Here is a 19,053-nt window from a genome sequence, read left to right on the forward strand (position 1 = left end):
GAGATTCATTCATTCAGTTGCATTTATTGAGTGCCTAGTGTGTGCAGAGCACTGTACTAGCACTTAGGAGAGTACCATATGACGACAAGCAGACCCATTCCTCGTCCGTACCGAGGTTACTTGGCTAGCCCGCACTGCTTTGGGGGTGCTCGGGCTAACGGCTCAGCTGGAAGCTGTTTGTCCTGTCTTCGTTAATAAGAAAAGTGCCCTATAATAATAATAACGATGATACTTGTTAAGCGCTCAGTGTGTGCCAGGCACCGTTCTAAGCGCTGGAGTAGATACATTAGGTTGGACGCTGTCCCCGTCGCACACAGGGCTCGGTCTTACTGCCCAATTTTCAGATGAGGTTACGGAGGCCCAGAGCAGCAAGTGACTGGCCCCAGGTCACGTGGCAGAGCCGGGATCGGAGCTGGGGGCCACCCTGGTGTGTGTCTCCTCCGGCGCACCCCCAGCCCTCCCGTGAGAAACACTCAGCCCGTCCTCCGTCACCCCCGCCGGCACGGCTTGTCTTCCGGATTCCAGTCGACCGGTAGGAGGGGCGGCTTCCTCGACCGTGCGCGGCTTCCTCGACCGTGCCGAACGCTAGGGAGAGCTCAGAGGAGAAAAGCAAGGAAACGGAGGGTGGGTCTGCCCACGTTACACCGCCGGGGCCCCGGAGGACGCCGTCGGTTCCCGTTGCCCGGCGCGACGGCGGAGAGACCGACCGGCCAGCCGGCCCGGTCGCCCGCCTCGGATCCGCCTCCCCGGCGGCCCCGCCGACACCGAATCCGCCGCCCCGCCTCGGAGGACAAGGGACGGAAGCACGGCGTGGCGGCGGCCGGGACGCGGGAATGGCGGGTTACCCGGATTTATTGCACATCTATCCGGCGGAGCGTTCGGGGCCGACGCAGGCAGACGGTACGCGCGATTCACCCAGCGGCGGCCGTCCCGAGGCGAGCCGCGGGGCCTCCTCCCTCCCCTAGACGGGGTCGCCCGTGAGCGGGTCGGAGGCCTCGGGGGGCCCCAGCGAGGCCACCCCCTCGGCCAGAGTCCTCTCCAGCTCCCGGAGCTCCTTCCGCACTTCCCGGATGACGTCGGCCCCGTCCTCCTCCTCCTCCCCGCCCGCCGGGGCGTCCCGGAGCAGCGGGTCCCAGAGCAGGGGGTCCCGGAGGGCGCCCCCGGCCGCAGCCAGCTGGGGGTGGGTGTCGTTGAAGGTCAGCTCGCAGACGGGCACTGCGTCGTGGCTGTGGGGAGCGATCAATAATTTTTAAAAAAGAATAGTATTGTACCCTCCTGTGCTTCGTACGGTGCCCTGCTCACAGTAAGCGCTCAGTAAATAGAATGAACGAATGAGTCGATGGGGGTATCAGTTAAGCGCTTACTCTGTGCCACGCACACTACTAAGCTCTGGGGTACGGATGAGGTCGGACAGGGTCCCCGAAACCCACGGGGCTCCCGGTCTTCATCCCCTCACCTGTGGGGTCGGCAGGTGAAGCCGCCGGCGCAGGGGCAGCGGTCCAGGACCCCGTCGGGCTCCAGCTCCCAGGTGATCAGGTCCAGGAGGCCGCCGGCCGCACGGTGACAGGGCTCGCCCTCCACGGGCAGCGGCAAGCAGACGGGGAACAGCAGCTCTGGGCGCGGGGACGGACGGTCAGCGCCGGGGATGGCGGGGGTCGGTGGGCCAGACGGGAATCCCCCCTCCCCGGCCGACTTACCTCTCTGGAAGGCGCAGCAGCTTCCCGGCCGACAGTCCCGCTGGCTCTCGCAGATGGTCCCGTCCCCGCCGGGAGACGCGTCCTTGGCACAGAGGCCCCAAGCGCAGAGCTGGTCGCCGCAACACTCGCCGTCCCGTGCGCAGTGCTGGGGGGCGGGGAGGGAGCGGAGACGGGGACGGACGCCGTCACCACCGGGCGGCCTGCCCCGGCCGAGTCCCCGACGGGGGGGGGGGCGGGGTGGTCCATTCCACCGTACTCACCGGGCGCTCGACTGTGGGCCGGGCGCGTACGACCCAACAACGTGCGGGCACCGTCCCCGCCCGAGCGGTTAGGGACGGTGCCCGCCCACAGTCGGCGCTCAGTAAGTACCACCGACTGGCTGACCCACCAACCCGGCGAGATCGGCGGGGGCAGGGGGAGCGGAACTCGGGTCCTCAACCGGGCATCTGTACCGAGCTCTTACTCCACGCAGAGCTCCTCTTCTAAGCGCTCGGGAGAGGACAGCGGAAATCGGCAAGCGTGTAGTTGGAGCTCGTGGTGAACGGGGAATGGGTCCGTTGGCTGTTACATTGTACGCTCCCAAGCGCCTGGCACAGCGCTTGGCACACGGTAAGCGCTCCATAAATCCGACTGAATGAACGAACGCGCTCCCTGCCCGTAACACCTAACAGTCTAGAGGGGGAGACGGACCCGGATATGAATCGACGCCGTGGCTCAGTGGAAAGAGGCCAGGCTGGGGAGTCCGAGGTAGCGGGTTCTAATCCCGCTCCGCCGCTCGTCGGCTGAGTCGCTTTGGCCAAGCCACTCGGCTTCTCCGGGCCTCGGTTCCCTCCTCTCTCAGACGGGGACGAAGACAGCCCCCCGTGGGACCTCCCGATGACCTTGTCTCTCCCCGCAGGCGCTCGGAACAGTGCCCGGCCCAGAGTGAGCGCTGACGCCGGTACCGTCATCATTGATCCGTAATTTTAAAGCTCCGTCCACGGGCACCGGGGGCCGCGGAGGAGGTCTCGGGTCCAGAGGTGGAGGGGCGGGGGCGGGGAGCGGGGTCCTTACCGCCTGCTGGGCTTTGCAAGGCTGGCACGTGTACCGGAAGCTGGAAAACTGGCAGTACTGGCCCATCCCGCAGTCCTCGTCGATGACGCACTCCTGGGGGGCGAGACGGAAGGCCGTCGCCGGGGATCGGGAAGCTCCCGTTACCCAGACCCGCCGCCGGCCCGCGCGCCCGGCCCCTCCGAGGCCGTCCTACAACCCGATGACCTTGGATCTCCCCCAGCGCTTAGAAAAGTGCTTGGCACATAGTAAGCGCTTAACAAATGTCATCATTATTATTATTGTTATTCTAATCCCACCTCCACCACTCATTCATTCGATCGTACTTATTGAGCGCTTACTGTGCGCAGAGCACTGGACTGTGCGTGTGGGAAGTACAATTCGGTAACAAAGAGAGACCATCCCTGCCCACGACGGGCCCACAGTCTAAAAGACTCATCTGCCGTCTGACTTCGGGCGAGTCACGTCACTTTTCCGGGCCTCGGTTCCCTGATCTGTCCAATGGGGTTGGAGACCTCGAGCCCCACGTGGGACGGGGACTGTGTCCAACCCCATTTGCTTGCCTCCACCCCAGTGCTTAGTGCAGCGCCTGGCGCATAGTAAGCGCTTAGCGAATGCCATCATTAATATGATGAGACCGCGCACGGCAGACCTCCTTCTGCCCCCGTCATGCCCGCTCTCTGCAGGCACCCCTTAACCCCTCCCTGCTGGAGGAAAATGGAGCGATGATAATTATCAGAAGCCCTAGTGCAGCGCCCGGCACATTAAGTAAGCGTTTAACGAATGCCATCATTAATATGATTAGACCGCGCATGGCAGACCTCCTTCTGCCCCCACCATCCCCGCTCTCTGCGGGCACAGCGGGCACCCCCAGCCTCTCCCTGCTGGAGGAAAGTGGAGCGATAATAATAATTATGAGAAGCCAATCACACACGGCCCCCCCGGGCCGTGTCCACGGTCCCCAATTCTTTCCAGCGTCTCCTCCACGCGTCCAGCGCACCGTTCGTGGCACTCGACTTCCTCTGGGCGCGTCCAACACGCCCTCCTCCCCGACCCCTTCAGGCGCCCAGCGCTCCGACCTCTCTGGGCACGCTCCTGGGGAGGGAGGGGTCCGGCCGGCCCCCGGTCGAGGGATGGGGGGGACGGGGTGGCCGGAGCCAGAGGGACCCAACCTCCCCGAGGCCCCGGGTCGCCTTGGAAGGCGGAGAGCGGGCCGACGCGGGTCGACTCACGTGCTTCCTTCGGCCGTCGTCCGGCGAGGCGGCCGGGGTCTCGGTCAAGACGGTCTGCCCGGTCCGGTTGTCCGTCACCTAGGGGCCGCGGAGCCGGAGGGGGAGGGTCAGCGGGCCGGTGACGCCCGCTCACCTGCGGCCGACCTCCTCGGGGAGGGAGGAGCTGGTGGACGGAGCCGGGGGGGCGTCCGGGAGTCCCGAGGTCACGGGTTCTCACCCCGGCTCCGCCACTACTCGGCCGTGTGGCCCCGGCCCAGTCATTTCACTTCTCCGGGCCTCATCTGGACGTTAATCGGGGTTGTCCCACGTGGGGCTCACGGTCTCCATCCCCCTTTTCCAGATGAGGTGACTGAGGCTTCACACTAAGCGCTCAGGGAAGCAGCGCGGCTCGGTGGAAAGAGCCCGGGCTTGGGCGTCAGAGGTCGGGGGTTCTAATCCCGGCTCCGCCGCTCGTCAGCTGGGTGACTTGGGGCGAGAGTCACCTCACTTCTCTGGGCCTCGGTGACCTCATCTGGAAAAGGGGGATGGAGACTGGGAGCCCCACGGGGGACAACCCTGATTAACTTGTCTCCCCCCCAGGGGCTTAGAAAGGCACTGGGCACATAGTAAGCGCTTACCAAATATCATTATTATGATTACACTACAACAGTCAACGGTGACAGTCCCTGCCCACCGTGAGCTTACGGTCTAGAAAGGGGGGAGACTGACATTAATACAAAGAAATAAAAATCAGAGATGTTTAGGGGGCGGGGGGCGAATATCATTCGTTCGGAGGGTCCGGGCGGCCGGCTGGTCAGGGGAACGCCCCCCGCCCCAGCTCCTCCGTCCCCGGTGCCCGCGGCATGGGTCATCGAGGGGGCCTGTTGAGCCCCGGGTGGGTGCAGAGCGCTGTACTGAGCACTTGGGAGAGGCCGATCGTGGGCCCCGGGTACCTTGTCCATCTCCCGGTGGGTGCGCAGGGTGAGACCGCCCAGCTGGCCGTCGGGGCCGGACCCACCGCGGAAGTCGGCGGGGAGGCCGGGTCCGCTTGCTCCCAGGGGAGTCCTCCAAGCAGTAGCCGCCCCCTCCTCGGCCTCCATCTGCAAATTCAAGCCGGCTGTGGTCAGGCCCTGCCCCCCAAGTCAGGCACTCATTCATTCCATGGTATTTCTGGAGCGCTTACTCTGTGCGGGGCACTGTACGGAGCGCTGGGGAAGTCGCGGTCGCGGCCCCCGGACTAAGGTGGGCAACGCAGACCAGGATCTTCCTCGCCCCACCGGGGGCCCGTCGGGCCCGGCTTGGCTGGCTCCAGGCCGCGGCCCTTCCCCACACGAGTCACCGAGGCAAGCCGGATGGGCGGAGTGGATGGAGCCCGGGCCTGGGAGTCAGGAGGACCTGGGTTCAAATCCCGGCCCCGCCACCTGTCTGCCGTGGGACCCGGGGGCAAGTCACTTCTCTGGGCCTCAGTTCTCTCATCTGTCAAATGGGGATGAACACCCATGAGCCCCACGTGGGACAACCTGACTACCCTGTATCTCCCCCAGTGCTTACCACAGTGCTTGGCACATAGCGCTTATCAAATGCCATCATTATTTTTCTCTGGGCCTCAGTTCCGTATCTCTCAAATGGGGATGAAGACGGTGAGCCCCACGTGGGAGAGCCTGACTACCTTGTATCTACCCCAGCCAGCGCTTAGAACAGTGCCTGGCACATAGTAAGCGCTTAACAAACGATTATTCTCTGGGCCTCAGTTCCCTCATCTGTCAAATGGGGATGAAGACCGGGAGCCCCATGTGGGACATCGACTGAGTCCAACCTGATTAACTTGTATCTTCCCCAGTTTTTAGTCCAGTGCCTGGCACAGAGTAAGTGCTTAACCAATGCCATTGTTATTATTATTAATCCCTGGGCCTCAGTTCCCTCATCTGTCCAATGGGGATGAAGATGGGGAGCCCCAGGTGGGACGGGAACTGCGTCCATCCCGATTAGCTTGTATCTTCCCCGATCTTTAGTCCGGTGCCTGGCACAGAGTAAGCGCTTAACCAATGCCATCATTATTATTAATCGGGGAAAAGCCTTGCTGAAATGGGGCAGGGAAGGCTGGGCAGGAAGGGGGAGGAAAAGGAAGGGAAAGCCTGATCCCGGGTTAAGGAACACAGGAAAGGGTGAGTCTTGCCAGGCAACCCCCTGTCCTGGGCAAAAGGGGGTGGAGGAGGAGGAGGGCGGGATCTGGGCTATCGTCGCCCCCGCATTCGGTGACGACCCTCCCGGGCGACGTGCGTGACAGATGAATCGAGCCATCCCGGATATCGTTCGGGGTGTAAACTCTCCCTCCCCCAACATTTTATCCGGTTTCCATCTGGATCCGAAACTCGGCCGAGGAAGCGGGTCGGACTCCGGGGTCTCTACTGGGGGACGCTTTCCCGGCGCTCCGGAGAGGCCGAGAAAGGTGGTCCGTGCCGCGGTCACCGGGTCACATGGGACGCAGCTCTCTGCCCCTCTCCCGCTCCCTCCCTGTCTGGAATTTTCCAAGCTCCGTGGTAGCCGGGGGGCACGTTGGGAGAGGAGGGCGGGAAAGGACCCGGTTGGGCCAGGATTCCCATCTTGTCCTACCGGAGGGGAGAGAGGAGGAAGGAACCCAGCCAGCCTCAGCGACATTCCCAGGTTCGAAGGAAAAAGGCATCGTCCGGGGCCACTGGGGAATGATCCTCGAGTGCAGGAATGTTCCTCCCCCTTTCCGGGCCGGGGGTTCACGGGAGCCGGCGGCCTTGGCCCGGAAAACCTGCCCCCCATGCCGGTGCCACCCCCTTGAAGCCCCTCCGGGCAAGAGCGCCATCCTTGAATGGACAAGGGGGTCCCTTTCCCGCCCTTCTCGGCCCTTCCGGACCCCAGAGCGCCGGGAATGCGTCCCAGAGTCCGACCCGCTCCCTCGGCCGAGTGTCCGATCCGGATGGTTCCAAGGTGGGGGAAACCCGGGAGACCCACCCGGAGAGAAATCTGGCCCTGCTTTATTCCTCTATTTATTATTTTTATTGATGTTAGTGAAGCAGCGTGGCTCAGTGGAAAGAGGGCGGGCTTGGGAGTCCAAGGTCACGGGTTCTAATCCCGGCTCCGCCGCTCGTCAGCTGCGTGACTTTGGGCAAGTCACTTTACTGGGCCTCGCCTCCCTCATCTGTAAAATGGGGCTGAAGACTGTGAGCCCCACGTGGGACCACCTGATCACCGTGTATCCCCCCGCAGTGCTTAGAACAGTGCTTGGCACATAGCAAGCGTTTAACAAATACCACCGTCATCGTTATTATTATCCAGTGCTTCTTGCCAACATCCTCTCAACACCCGGCCAGCTCCGCCCCAGCCATTCATTTCTTCATTCATTCATTCACCCATTCAATCGTATTCACTGAGCGCTCCCTGTGCGCGGAGCACTATCCATCGCCCCCAGCCCGCCCCGGGTTGCGGGCCGAGATCCCGGCGTTCCGGGGAACTTTCCGCTCGGGATCCCGACTGAGGCTGCGGGAAAGCCAACGGCAGAACTAAGGGGTGGGCCGCGGGCCCCCCGCCCACCATATCGCCCCAGCCAGGGGTCCTGCCTAGGAATGACTTATTATTAATGACTAATTATTATGATGAATAATGACGATGCTGAAGGTACTTGCTAAGCGCTCACTGTGATTTAGGCTGAGCCGCGGGCCCACACCGCCGATGGATGGTATTTATTGAGCGCTTACGATGATGATGGCATTCTGTTAGGCACCTCCTATGTGCCCAGCACTGTCCTAAGCGCTTGGGAGACGCCTTCCCCGCCCAGAAGGAGCTTAGAGTCCAGAGGGAAGAGGCAGTGGACGTACTGAGCGCTTACTGTGGGCAGAGCACTGCGCTAAGCGCTTGGGAGAGGCCACCAGAGAGTTGGGAGACGCCTTCCCCGCCCAGAAGGAGCTTAGAGTCCAGAGGGAAGAGGCACCGATCTACCGGACGTACTGAGCGCTTACTGTGGTCAGAGCGCTGTCCTGAGCGCTTGGGAGCGTACACCGCAACAGAGTTGTTGCACTGTGCTTTCCCAAGCGCTCGGCACAGCGCTCTGCCCACAGTAAGCGCTCAATAAATACGAATGAATGAACGGGAGACCCTTTCCCTGCCCAGGAGGAATTTAGAGTCTAGAGGGAGGAGGCGTCGATGGAATTTTTGGAGCGCTTACTCTGTGCGGAACACTGTACCGAGGCACGCCTACAACCTACACAACTCCGCGTGCACACGTGTGCATCCTCACCCTAAAGGCGTGCTCCCACACGACCGACCCAGCCAACGCCCCCTCCAAGCCCGCGCCCCAGGCCAGGCTTAAACCAACACGGCGGGGCTGCCTTCATTTACTCTATCGTATTTATTGAGCGCTGGCTGTGTGCAGGACACTGTACCGAGCGCTTGGGAGAGCGCAACACAACCACCAGCTGACACATCCCCTGCCCGCATCGAGATGACGGTCGGGGGGGGGGGCGGGGGAGGAGACAGACGTGAATAGAAATAAATGACAGAGAGGCGCATGAGGGTGGGCAGGGGAGGTGTGCGATGTAGTGTTGGCCGCTGCCGAGCGTTTAGTACAGTGCTTTGCGCACAGTAAGCACTCAATAATTAATAAGTGCTGGGGGGCTGGGAGGGGGGAAGTGCAAAGGGCAGAAGGGACGGGGAGATGAGGACAAGTGGGGGGCTGCCTTCCTGACCTCCTTCCCCGGCTCCGACGTCGACGGTGCTATCTGTTAAGCGCTTCCTATGTGCCCGGCACTGTTCTAAGCGCTGGGATAGATGCGAGGTCATCAGGTTTTGTTTTGTTCTGTTCTGCTTTGCTGTCTGTCTCCCCCGTTTAGACCGCGAGCCCGTCGTCGGGCAGGGATCGTCTCTCTCTGTGGCCCGAATTGTCCATTCCAAGCGCTTAGGGCGGTGCTCTGCACACAGTAAGCGCTCAATAAATAGGATCGAATGAAGGAATCTGACGGATGAGGTCACGGAGACCCGGAGAGGTGAAGCGACTGGCCCAGAGCCACGCAGCTGATAGGTGGCGGAGCCGGGATCGGAACCCACGGCCTGCGACTCCCAGGCCCGGCCTCCTTCCGCCGAGCCACGCCGCCGAGAGCCCGGGCACGGGAGCCGGAGGTTGCGGGTTCCAATCCCCACCCCGCCGCTTGGCATCCGTGTGACTCGGGGCCGGTCACCTGACTTCTCTGGGCCTCAGTGACCTCCTTTGGAAAAGGGGGATGCAGCCTGCGAGCCCCACGTGAGGGACCACCTGCCCACCTCCTATCAACCCCAGCGCTTAGGGCAGTGCCGGGCACATAGTAAGGTCTTAACAGGCACCGTCATCATCATTATTATCATTACTACTTCACTTCTCCGTGCCTCAGCGCTCAGACGGTGCTTGGCACATAGGAAGCGCTTAACTGACTCCCTCGTCATCATCATCATGATTACGACGTCACTTCTCCGGGCCTCAGTAGTTCCCTCATCTATAAAGGGGGGATGCAGCCTGCGAGCCCCACGTGAGGGACCACCTCCTATGAACCCCAGCGCTTAGGGCAGTGCCGGGCACATGGTGAGCGCTTAAATGCCCATCATCGTCGTCATCATTGTCATGATTATTAATACCCCCCAGGGTTTGACGGTAGTGACGCGTGTCTACTCGTTTCGTTGACCCCTTCTAGAGCGTGAGCCCGTCGTGGGCGGGGAGGGTCTCTACGCATGGCCGAACTGTACTTTCTAAGCGCTCCGCGCCCAGTGAGCGCTCCGTAAATCCGAGGGGATGGAGGCGGCGGGCAGGCCGGGCGGGCACCTACCTCTCGGACGGCGCTCCTCAGCTTGTGCTGGGTGTCCTCCATGAGCTCCTCCACCTCTCGGAACATCTCGTTGAGGGTGGCCTCGTCCTGAGGGACCCGCGGGCCCGGCTCGTCGCCCGGGACGGGCACCTGGGCGGCCAACGGCAGCAGCAGCAGCAGCAGCAGCGGGACGGGCAGCGGCGGTCCCCGGGCGCCCGGGCCCCGCGCCATCCTCTGCGGGCACAGGCTCGGGTCACCCCCCGCCCACGCGCCCGTCTTCCCGTGCCCCGCTGGGCTGATAACGACGATGTGCTCGCGAAGCACTCTGTGCCCAGCGCTGTTCACGGGGCGGGGAGACGAGGTCGTCGGATGGTCCCACGGGGGGCCGACCGTCTTCGTCCCCGTTTGACGGATGGGGGAACCGAGGCCCAGAGAAGTCAGGTGGCCGGCCCAAGGTCACCCGGCAGGTGAGTGGCGGAGCCGGGATTAGAACCCACGTCCTCCCCTCTCCCAGTCCTGCCACTGAGCCACGCCGCTTCTCACAGTAACTCCAACCACCCCACACGTGCCCCCGCGGTTCTTCCTGCCCCAGTACTTAGGACAGTGCTTGGCACATAGTAGCCCTTACCCTCCTTCCTCCCACCCCTCCCACACACACACACGCATCTCCCTGCCCCGGTGCTTAAAACAGTGCTTGGCACATAGTAACCCCTACGACCTCCACACACGGATCTTCCTGCCCCAGTGCTTAGAACAGTGCTTGGCACATAGTAACCCCTACGACCTCCATACACGGATCTTCCTGCCCCAGTGCTTGGCACATAGTAATCCCTATAACCTCCATACACGGATCTTCCTGCCCCAGTGCTTAGCACATAGTAACCCCTATGACCTCCATATACGGATCTTCCTGTACCCAGTGCTTAAAACAGTGCTTGGCACACAGTAACCCCTACGACCTCCACACACGGATCTTCCTGCCCCAGCGCTTAGCACATAGTAACCCCTACGACCTCCACACACGGATCTTCCTGCCCCAGCGCTTAGCACAAAGTAACCCCTATGACCTCCACACACGGATCTTCCTGTCCCAGCGCTTAGCACATAGTAACCCCTACGACCTCCACACACGGATCTTCCTGTCCCAGCGCTTAGCACATAGTAACCCCTAATGACCTCCACACACGGATCTTCCTGCCCCAGTGCTTAGCACATAGTAACCCCTACGACCTCCACACACGGATCTCCCGGTCCCAATGCTTAGAACAGTGCTTGGCACATAGTAACCCTTACCCTCCTTCCCCCCCCACACACAGACACACATGCGTGCATCTTCCTGTCCTGGCATTTAGGGCAGGGCTTGGCACATGGTAACCCTTACCCTCCTTCCCCCCCCCACACACACACAGACACACACGCGTGCATCTTCCTGTCCTGGCATTTAGGGCAGGGCTTGGCACATAGTAACCCTTACCCTCCTTCCCCCCCCACACACAGACACACACACACACACAGACACGCATCTTCCTGTCCCGGCGTTTAGGGCAGGGCTTGGCACATAGTAACCCTTACCCTCCTTCCCCGCCCCCCCCCACAGACACACACGCGTGCATCTTCCTGTCCTGGCATTTAGGGCAGGGCTTGGCACATAGTAACCCTTACCCTCCTTCCCCCCCCACACACAGACACACACACACACACACAGACATGCATCTTCCTGTCCCAGCATTTAGGGCAGGGCTTGGCACATATTAACCCTTACCCTCCTTCCCCCCCACACACAACAGACACACACACACATGCATCTTCCTGTCCCAGCGTTTAGGGCAGGGCTTGGAACATATTAATCCTTACCCTCTTTCCCCCCCACACACACAGACACACACACACACGCATCTTCCTGTCCCAGTGTTTAGGGCAGGGCTTGGCACATATTAACCCTTACCCTCCTTCCCCCCCCCACACAACAGACACACACACGCGTGCATCTTCCTGTCCCGGCATTTAGGGCAGGGCTTGGCACATATTAACCCTTACCCTCCTTCCCCCACACACACAACAGACACACACACACACGCATCTTCCTGTCCCAGCGTTTAGGGCAGGGCTTGGCACATAGTAACCCTTACCCTCCTTCTCCCCCCCCCCCCCCACAGACACACACACAGGTGCATCTTCCTGTCCCCGCGTTTAGGGCAGGGCTTGGCACATCATAACGACGGGATTTGTGAAGCGCTTCCTGTGCTCTAAGCGCCGCAAAGTAACCCTGGCCACCCCCAGGCCGGCACGCACCCCTCTTCCCGGCGTTTAGGACAGTGCTCGGCACATACTAAGCCCTCCCCTCCCGCCCCCGCATCTTCCCACCGCAGCGCTTAGGACAATGCTTGGCACAGAGCCACTTGCGGAGGCCCGTCCCGACCCCGACAGAGAAAGCGCGGCCCGGCGCTTAGCGGAGGGCTGGGCTCCCCCGGCCCCCGACCCCGATGGGGAAAGGGGGAGTCGGGGGGAGGGGGGCTCACCCGCGCGGCTCCAGGCCCGGAGGGCGGAGCGATGTGCGGAGGGTGGGAGCGGTCGGTCGGGCGGGCGGGCGGGCGGTCGGGCGGTGGTCGGTCTGCCGGAGGAGCCGCGGGGACGGAAGGGGCGGGGGGGGCCGCGGAGGCCACGCCCACCGACCCCAGGCCACGCCCACTCCGGACAAAGGCCCCGCCCACCGAGCCCCAGGCCACGCCCGTTAGAGACAAGGCCCAGCCCACCATGCACAGGCTCATTCATTCATTCAATAGTATTTATTGAACGCTTACTCCGTGCAGAGCACTGTACTAAGCGCTTGGGATGAGCAAGTCGGCAACAGAGAGAGACAGTCCCTGCCGTTTGACGGGCTTACGGTCTAATCGGGGGAGACAGACAGACAAGAGCAATGGCACTAAACAGAGTCAAGGGGAAGAACATCTCGTAAAAACAATGGCAACTAAATAGAATCAAGGCGATGTACAATTCATTAACAAAATAAATAGGGTAACGAAAATATATACAGTTGAGCGGGCGAGTACAGTGCTGTGGGGATGGGAAGGGAGAGGGGGAGGAGCAGAGGGAAAGGGGGAAAAGAGGGTTTAGCTGCGGAGAGGTGAAGGGGGGGTGGCAGAGGGAGTAGAGGGAAAAGGGGAGCTTAGCCTGGGAAGGCCTCTTGGAGGAGGTGAGTTTTAAGTAGGGTTTTGAAGAGGGGAAGAGAATCAGTTTGGCGGAGGTGAGGAGGGAGGGCGTTCCAGGACCGCGGGAGGACGTGGCCCAGGGGTCGACGGCTTGATAGGCGAGGCCGAGGGACGGTGAGGAGGTGGGCGGCGGAGGAGCGGAGCGTGCGGGGTGGGCGGTAGAAAGAGAGACGGGAGGAGAGGTAGGAAGGGGCAAGGTGATGTAGAGCCTTGAAGCCTAGAGTGAGGAGTTTTTGTTTGGAGCGGAGGTCGATAGGCAACCACTGGAGTTGTTTAAGAAGGGGAGTGACAGGCCCAGATCGTTTCTGCGGGAAGATGAGCCGGGCAGCGGAGTGAAGAATAGACCGGAGCGGGGCGAGAGAGGAGGAAGGGAGGTCGGAGAGAAGGCTGACACGGTAGTCTAGCCGGGATAGAACGAGCCACCGAGCCCCAGACCACGCCCATCACGTGGAGGTCACGCCCAGTGAGCCCCAGAACACGCCCACTATTGACAAGGGCACGTCAATCACGCGCAGGCCCCGCCCCCGAACCCCCGACCACGCCCACTACAGACAAGACCCCGCCCACCGAGGCCCAGACCACATTCACTATGGACGAGGCCACGCCCATCACGCACAAGCCCCGCCCACTTCGCCTCTGACCACGCCCACTACGGGCAAGGCCCCGCCCACCCCTCCCCAAGCCCCGCCCATCGCGCTGAGCCCCGTCCGTCCCCGTCCCACGTGGAGCTCCCTCTTTCCATCCCCATTTCGCCGATGAGGAAACTGAGGCCCAGCGAAGCGACTTGCCCGAGGTCCCCCGGCAGACAAGCGGCCTTGCAGGGATCAGAACCCGTGACCTTCCGACTCCCGGGCCCGTGCCACCGTGCCATGCCGCTCTTCCAACGCTTAGTAGGGTGCCCGGCACGTAGTGAGCGCTTCAACACCCTAAAAAAGTGAAGCGGCTCGCCCAAGGTCGCACAGCCGACCGATGGCCGAGTGGGTATTCGACTCCCAGACCGGTGCTCCATCCACCACGGCATGCTGCTTCTCCAGCGCTTAGTACAGTGCCCGGCACGTAGTGAGCGCTTCAACACCCTAAAAAAGTGAAGCGGCTCGCCCAAGGTCGCACAGCCGACAGATGGCCGAGTGGGTATTCGACTCCCAGACCGGTGCTCCATCCACCACGGCATGCTGCTTCTCCAGCGCTTAGTACGGTGCCCGGCACGTAGTGAGCGCTTAAACACTATAAAAAAGTGAAGCGACTCGCCCAAGTGGGTATCGGACTCCCAGACTGGGCCTCGCTGCTTCTGGCTGACCTCCCCGCCTCCCCTCTCTCGCCGATTTGTCCATTCCAAGCGCTTAGTCCAGTGCTGTGCACATAGTAAGCGCTCAATAGATACTATTGAATGAATGAACTCCCGTCCATCATTTTCCCCCCGAAGATGTTCAGGCGCCTTTCCCCCCTCCTCAAAAAAACCTCCAGCCTTTGCCCAACCACCGCTCACCGTCGGCTTTAAAGCGGTCCATCGCATCATGAGCGAGCCCGGAGAACCGCAAGGTCGTACCCTGCTCGGAACAATCGATCACACCACCAGCGGTATGTACTGAGCGCTTCCCGGAGCCGGGTATTCAATCGTATTTATTGAGCGCTTACTACGTGCAGAGCACTGTGCCATTGGAATGGACAGTTGGGCCACAGATAGAGACCGTCCCTGCCCAGCCACGGGCTCACAGTCTAATCGGGGGAGGCCGACGGACAAAAACAAGACAACTTAGTCGCAATAAATAGAATGAAGGGGATGGACACCTCATTAACAAAATTAATAGGGTAATTAAAATATATACAATTGAGCACAGTGCTGAGGGGAAGGGAGAGGGGGAGGAGCAGAGGGAAAGGGGGGACAGGAGGGTCAGCTGAGGGGAGGTGAAGGGGGGAGCAGAGAGGGAGCAGAGGGGAAAGGGGAAACTAAGTCTGGGCAGGCCTCTTGGAGGAGGTGATCTCTCAGTAGGGCTTTGAAGAGGGGAAGAGAGTTAGTTCGGCGGAGGTGAGGACGGAGGGCGTTCCGGGACAGCGGGAGGACGTGGCCCAGGGGTAGTCAGCGCTCAGAGAAGCAAGGTGGCTCAGTGGACACGGGCTTGGGAGTCGGAGGTCATGGGTTCGAATCACGGCTCGGCCCCTTGTCAGCTGGGTGACTGTGGGCAAGTCACTTCACTTCTCTGGGCCGCAGCGACCTCATCTGTAAAACGGAGATGAAGACTGTGAGCCTCACATGGGACAACCCGATGACCCTGTATCTCCCCCAGCGCTTAGAACGCCGCTCTGCACATAGTAAGCGCTTAAATACCAACATTATTATTATTGGGGAAACTACAGTACCGAGGTGGTAGACGTGATCCCCCCTACCCATCAGGAGCTTACAGTCATCAGGAGGAGACAGGCATTAAAAGAGATTAGGGAGAGGGGAAATAATAGGATATAAGAATATTTATATAAGCATTGTAGAGCGGGGTGATGAGAAGCGGCGTGGCTCAGTGGCAAGAGTCCGGGCTTGGGAGTCAGAGGTCACGGGTTCGAATCCCAGCTCTGCCACTTGTCAGCTGGGTGACTTTGGGCAGGTCGCTTCACTGGGCCTCAGTCCCCTCATCTGTCAAACGGGGATTGAGACGGTGAGCCCCATGTGGGACGGGGACTGCGTCCAACCCGATCCTCTTGTATCCACCCCGGCGCTTAGGACGGTGCCTGGCACATAGTCAAGCGCTTAACCAGTACCGTAATTATCATATCAAAGTGCTTAAGGAGAAGCAGCGTGGCTCAGTGGAAAGAGCCTGGGCTTGGGAGTCGGATGTCATGAGTTCGAATCCCGGCCCTGCCACTTGTCAGCTGTTTGACCATGGGCAAGTCACTTCACTTCTCTGGGCCTCAGTGACCTCATCTGTAAAATGGGGATGAAGACTGTGAGCCTCACGTGGGACAACCTGATGACCCTGTACCTACCCCGGCGCTTAGAACAGTGCTCTGCACATAGTATGCGTTTAACAAATACCTACATTATTATTATTAGGGGTTCATGGCAGGGCCCAGAGTCTACGCAGAGGGAAGAGAGGGAGGCTAGGAGGAAGGAAAAAGGCCTAGTCTTGGAAGCCTCCCGGGAACAGCGGGCTTTCAGATCTCGACACAGCCTCTTCCGTTTTGAGTTACTGAGGTTGTGGAATTTCTGAAGGGCTGAGGAGGAGCCAGGGCCCACGCTGAGAGAGGAAGCGGCTCAGAGAAAAATCTTCAAGCCAGCCAGGAGAGTCGAGGGCCAAGTCGAGCTCCTTTCTGGCCCGCCGGCGGGCCTCTTCTGCCATGGAAACCCTTGGGGGCTCCGACACCGCCCGGGGTGACCGGGCCCATCCAAGCTGCTGTGGTTTGGCCGTTTGCGTGTCCAGGGAGGGTCTCCACATACACACACACGTTGCTACAGTGCCAGAAAAACTGCGGGAACCCCACGAAGCTGAGCTCATCTCCTCCGGGAGGCCTTCCCAGGCTGAGCCCACCCGTCCCCTCCGCCCCTTCCCCTCCCTGCGGCACTTGTGTATACTTGGATATATTATTTATTACTCTATTTTATTAGTGATGGGTCTATATCGATGATTCTCTTTATCTATTTTGATGGTATCGATGCCTCACTACTTGTTCTGCTGCCCGTTAATGATAATAATAATCATGTTGGTTTTTGTTAAGCGCTTACTATGTGCAGAGCACTATTCTAAGCGCTGGGGGAGATACAGGGTCATCAGGTGGTCCCACGTGCGGCTCACAGTTAATCCCCATTTTACAGATGAGGTAACTGAGGCACAGAGAAGTGAAGTGACTTGCCCACAGTCACACAGCTGACAAGTGGCAATAAAGTTGGTATTCGTTAAGCGCTTCCTATGTGCCGAGCACTGTTGGAAGCGCCGGGGGAGATAAAGTGTCATCAGGTGGTCCCACGTAAGGCTCACAGTCTTCATCCCCATTTTACAGATGAGGGAACCGAGGCCCAGAGAAGTTAAGTGACTTGCCCAGGGTCACCCGGCAGTCACCCGAACTAAGCGCTTGGGCGAGCATGATCTAACACATGTGGGAGACATGTTTCCTGCCCACAAGGGACTTACAGGCTGGAGGGCTATGTAAAAAATAAATGGTGGTATTTGTTAAGCGCTTACTATGTGCAAAGCACTGTTCTAAGCGCTGGGGGATACAAAGTGGTCAGGTTGTCCCACGTGGGGCTCACAGTTTTAATCCCCATTTTACAGATGAGGTAACTGAGGCCCAGAGAAGTGAAGTGAGGCCCAAAGTCACACAGCAGACAAGCGGCGGAGCCGGGATTAGAACCCACGACCTCTGACTCCCAAGCCCGGGCTCTTTCCACTGAGCCACGCTGAACCCCCATTTCACAGAGAAGCAGCAAGGCCGAGTGGATGGAGCACCGGTCTGGGAGTCTAATACCCACTCGGTCATTTGTCATTTGTCACTCGGTCATTTCCAAAATCCTAGAACGAGTCGTCTACAATCGCTGCTTAGAATTCCTTAACTCCCATTCTCTCCCGGACTCCCTCCAAAATCTGGCTTCCGTCCCCTCCACTCTACCGAGACTGCTCTCTCTAAGGTCACCCATGACCTCCTTCTTGCCAAATCCAATGGCTCCTACTCCATTCTAATCCTCCTTGACCTCTCTGCTGCCTTTGACACTGTCGACCATCCCCTTCTCCTCCACACCTTATCTCACCTGGGCTTCACGGACTCCGTCCTCTCCCGGTTCTCCTCTTACCTCTCTGGCCGGTCATTCTCAGTCTCCCTCGCAGGCTCCTCCTCTCCCTCCCATCCTCTAACTGTTGGAGTTCCTCAAGGGTCAGTTCTCGGCCCTCTTCTGTTCTCCATTTACACTCAATCCCTCGGTGAACTCATCCGCTCTCACGGCTTCGACTACCATCTCTACGCAGATGACACGCAGATCTACATCTCCGCCCCTGTCCTCTCCCCCTCCCTTCAGGCTCGCATCTCCTCCTGCCTCCGGGACGTCTCCACCTGGATGTCGGCCCGCCACCTAAAACTCAACATGAGCGAGACTGAGCTCCTCATCTTCCCTCCCAAGCCCGGTCCTCTCCCGGACTTCCCTATCACCGTGGTTGGCACGACCATCCTTCCCGTCTCTCGGGCCCGCGATCTCGGTGTCATCCTTGACTAGTCTCTCTCATTCACCCCACGCATCCTATCCGTTACCGAGACCTGCCGGTTTCACCTTTACAATATCGCCAAGATCCGCCCTTTCCTCTCCACCCAAACGGCTACCTTACTACTACGGGCTCTCGTTATATCCCGGCTAGACTACTGTGTCAGCCTTCTCTCTGATCTCCCTTCCTCCTCTCTCGCCCTGCTCCAGTCTATTCTTCACTCCGCTGCCCGGCTCATCTTCCTGCAGAAAAGCTCTGGGCATGTCACTCCCCTTCTTAAACACCTCCAGTGGTTGCCTATCGACCTCCGCTCCAAACAAAAACTCCTCACTCTAGGCTTCGAGGCTCTCCATCACCTTGCCCCTTCCTACCTCTCCTCCCTTCTCTCTTTCTACCGCCCACCCCGCACGCTCCGCTCCCCCGCCGCCCACCTCCTCACCGTCCCTCGGTCTCGCCCATCCCGCCGTCGACCCCCGGGTCACGTCCTCCCGCGGTCCCGGAACGCCCTCCCTCCTCACCTCCGCCAAACTGATTCTCTTCCCCTCTTCAAAACCCTACTTAAAACTCACCTCCTCCAAGAGGCCTTCCCAGACTGAGCTCCCCTTCTCCCTCTACTCCCTCTACCACCCCCCTTCACCTCTCCGCAGCTTAACCCTCTTTTCCCCCCATTTCCCTCTGCTCCTCCCCCTCTCCCTTCCCATCCCCTCAGCACTGTACTCGTCCGCTCAACTGTATATATTTTCGTTACCCTATTTATTTTGTTAATGAAATGTACATCGCCTCGATTCTATTTAGTTGCCATTGTTTTTACGAGATGTTCTTCCCCTCGACTCTATTTATCGCCATCGTTCTCGTCTGCCCGTCTCCCCCGATTAGACCATAAGCCCGTCAAACGGCAGGGACTGTAT

At 60.1% G+C, this 19,053-nt stretch overlaps 1 protein-coding gene across 1 annotated transcript; it reads right to left on the reverse strand.

The window, feature by feature from the left end:
• Positions 1 to 4: 4 nt before the first annotated feature.
• DKK3 (dickkopf WNT signaling pathway inhibitor 3) lies at positions 5 to 12,317 on the reverse strand. The gene is made up of 8 exons (XM_029058957.2): positions 12,279 to 12,317; positions 9,781 to 9,993; positions 4,912 to 5,058; positions 3,980 to 4,057; positions 2,751 to 2,843; positions 1,698 to 1,842; positions 1,457 to 1,613; positions 5 to 1,226 (listed from the first exon to the last, which is right to left on the reverse strand). The coding sequence occupies exons 2-8, from the start codon at positions 9,988 to 9,990 to the stop codon at positions 962 to 964; spliced, it is 1,095 nt and encodes a 364-aa protein (XP_028914790.1). The 5' UTR covers positions 9,991 to 9,993; positions 12,279 to 12,317; the 3' UTR covers positions 5 to 961.
• Between the last annotated feature and the right edge of the window lie 6,736 nt (positions 12,318 to 19,053).

This window comes from Ornithorhynchus anatinus, chromosome 3, assembly GCF_004115215.2.
Source record: "Ornithorhynchus anatinus isolate Pmale09 chromosome 3, mOrnAna1.pri.v4, whole genome shotgun sequence".
NCBI lineage: Eukaryota > Metazoa > Chordata > Mammalia > Monotremata > Ornithorhynchidae > Ornithorhynchus > Ornithorhynchus anatinus.